This window comes from Cervus elaphus, chromosome 9, assembly GCF_910594005.1.
Source record: "Cervus elaphus chromosome 9, mCerEla1.1, whole genome shotgun sequence".
In the NCBI taxonomy this organism is placed as follows: Eukaryota; Metazoa; Chordata; class Mammalia; order Artiodactyla; family Cervidae; genus Cervus; species Cervus elaphus.
Window position 1 is genome coordinate 15,977,683 of NC_057823.1, and position 2,313 is coordinate 15,979,995.

Here is a 2,313-nt window from a genome sequence, read left to right on the forward strand (position 1 = left end):
CAGTTTTCTGAGGCACTCGTTCTCCTCCTTTGGCCCGAATGACACCATCTTATACTTCAGGTTTCTGGCTCACATCTCCCAGGAGACCTTCCCTGATTCTCCCTTCCAGGCTCTGTTGGATATTCCTACTATATCTTTCCTCTTATGTTTATATTCCGTTTTACTATAACTGTCAAGGAACTTCTCCAACTCTCAGCTATAAACTTCAAACTATAAGGATTTTTGTTGCTCCTGTTCATGACTCTATGTTCAGCATCTAACATCAAACCCAGGATACATACTCAATAAATATTTGTTGAGTGCTCACTGATGGCTTATTTGGTAAAGAATCTACCTGCAATGCAGGAGACGTGGGTTCAATCCCTGAATCTGGAAGATCCCCTGGAGAAGGAAATGGCAATCCACTCCAGTATTCTTGCCTGGGCAATCCTATAGACAGAGGAGCCTAGCAGGCTACAGTCCATGGAGTCGCAAGAGAGTCGGACATTACTGACCGACAACACAGCAAAGTAGATTGTGAACCAGAATAAATCCAATCTGCTAGAACTAGACTGATCCTTGTAGAAATACAGCATGAGACATGCTCCAAAGGACCCTTAGTAGTCCCAATAATTGAGAGAATAGTTACAAGCTTATCTTGAGGTTACCTTTTAAACTTCTGCAATTCAAAATTTAAAGTGGTATTCTCCCAACCCATGCAATTCCAGATTTTTGCCCAAGGACCCAGCTGTTTACATCATAACTCCCTGGAAGCTTCCAGGTGTCCTGGTGGTCAGGAGGATGAGGTGATTTTTCTGTTGACCAGCTTCATCAGGGCCCTCTTCAGGTCTCTGTTCCTCAGGCTGTAGATAAAGGGGTTCAGCATGGGGGTGACGGCAGTGTACATCACAGCAGAGGCTTTCTCCTTCACGGCTGTGCGGACAGATGAAGGACACAGGTAGACCCCAATGGTGGTCCCATAGAAGAGTACAACCACAGAGAGGTGGGAGCTGCAGGTGGAGAAGGTTCTCTTCCTGCCTCCCGCAGAGGGCACCTTCATGATGGCCACAATGATGCGAACATAGGAGGCCAGAATGCAGATGAAAGGCGTGGCTATGACCATCCCTGCCACAATGAGCACAAAAATCTTGTTCACAGAGGTGTCCATGCACGAAAGTCTGAGGAGCGGGGTGAGGTCACAGAAGTAGTGAGGCAACTCATTATTGCCACAGAAAACCAGTCGGGCCATCAGGAGGAGGTGGGTGAGGGAGATGAAGCCAGAAAACACCCATGGGCCACTGACCAGCAGGCCACAGAGGCGTGGGCTCATGATAGTGGTATAGTGTAAGGGGTGACATATAGCCACGAACCTATCATAAGCCATCACGGCTATTAAGACACTGTCTATGATGCCAAAGAAATGGAAGAAGTACATTTGTGTCAGGCAGCAGGAATAAGAGATGGACTTGCTCTTGATTTGGATGTTCACCAGCATCTTGGGGACAGTGTCAGTGGCCAGGCAGAAATCAACCAAGGAGAGATTGGCCAAGAAGAAGTACATGGGGGTGTGGAGGTGGGAGTCTGTGCTGATGGCCAGGATGATCAACAGGTTTCCCACTACTGTGACCACATACATGCAGAGAAACAGGGCAAAGAGGAGAGTCTCCTGTTCTGGCTTTTCTGAAAGTCCCAGGAGGATAAACTCAGACGAGCTGGTTTGGTTGTCTGGTTCCATGGATATGATTCCTCTGGAAGTATTGAAAACGGTGAAGTTACGTGAATGCTATTGAGATGATTCTGGAAGATTTGAAGAGATTACCTTCAAGTTCCGTGCATGCCTGTGTTCAGTCATGTATGACTCTTTGCAAACCTCACCAGGTTCCTCTGTCCATGAGACTTCCCAGGCAAGAATCCTGGAGTGGGTTGTCATTTCCTCCTCTGGGGAATCCACCCTAAATTTCCAATCTGGACTAATTATAGTGTCAACTTATATATGTGTTCCATCTTGAACCACTGATGTAGTGTTTACATCTCTTATGTCAAGCTTTGGCTCAAGGTTGCTCCCTTGAATATCCCTGATTCATACAAAGACTGATAGTAAACCACGTGTGAACTCTGGCTGAGGAAACTACTAAGGGGTTTGCTGCTGCTGCTAAGTCGCTTCAGTCGTGTCCAACTCTGTGCGACCCCATAGACGGCAGCCCACCAGGCTCCGCCATCCCTGGGATTCTCCAGGCAAGAACGCTGGAGTGGGTTGCCATTTCCTTCTCCAGTGCATGAAAGTGAAAAGTGAAAGGGAAGTCGCTCAGTCGTGTCCGACTCTCTGTAACCCCA

At 47.4% G+C, this 2,313-nt stretch overlaps 1 protein-coding gene across 1 annotated transcript; it reads right to left on the reverse strand.

Moving 5' to 3' along the window:
* Positions 1-750: 750 nt before the first annotated feature.
* Positions 751-1,776, reverse strand: LOC122699445 (olfactory receptor 24). The gene has a single exon (XM_043911385.1). It carries the CDS (start codon positions 1,712-1,714, stop codon positions 773-775), a length of 942 nt encoding a protein of 313 aa, XP_043767320.1. The 5' UTR covers positions 1,715-1,776; the 3' UTR covers positions 751-772.
* Between the last annotated feature and the right edge of the window lie 537 nt (positions 1,777-2,313).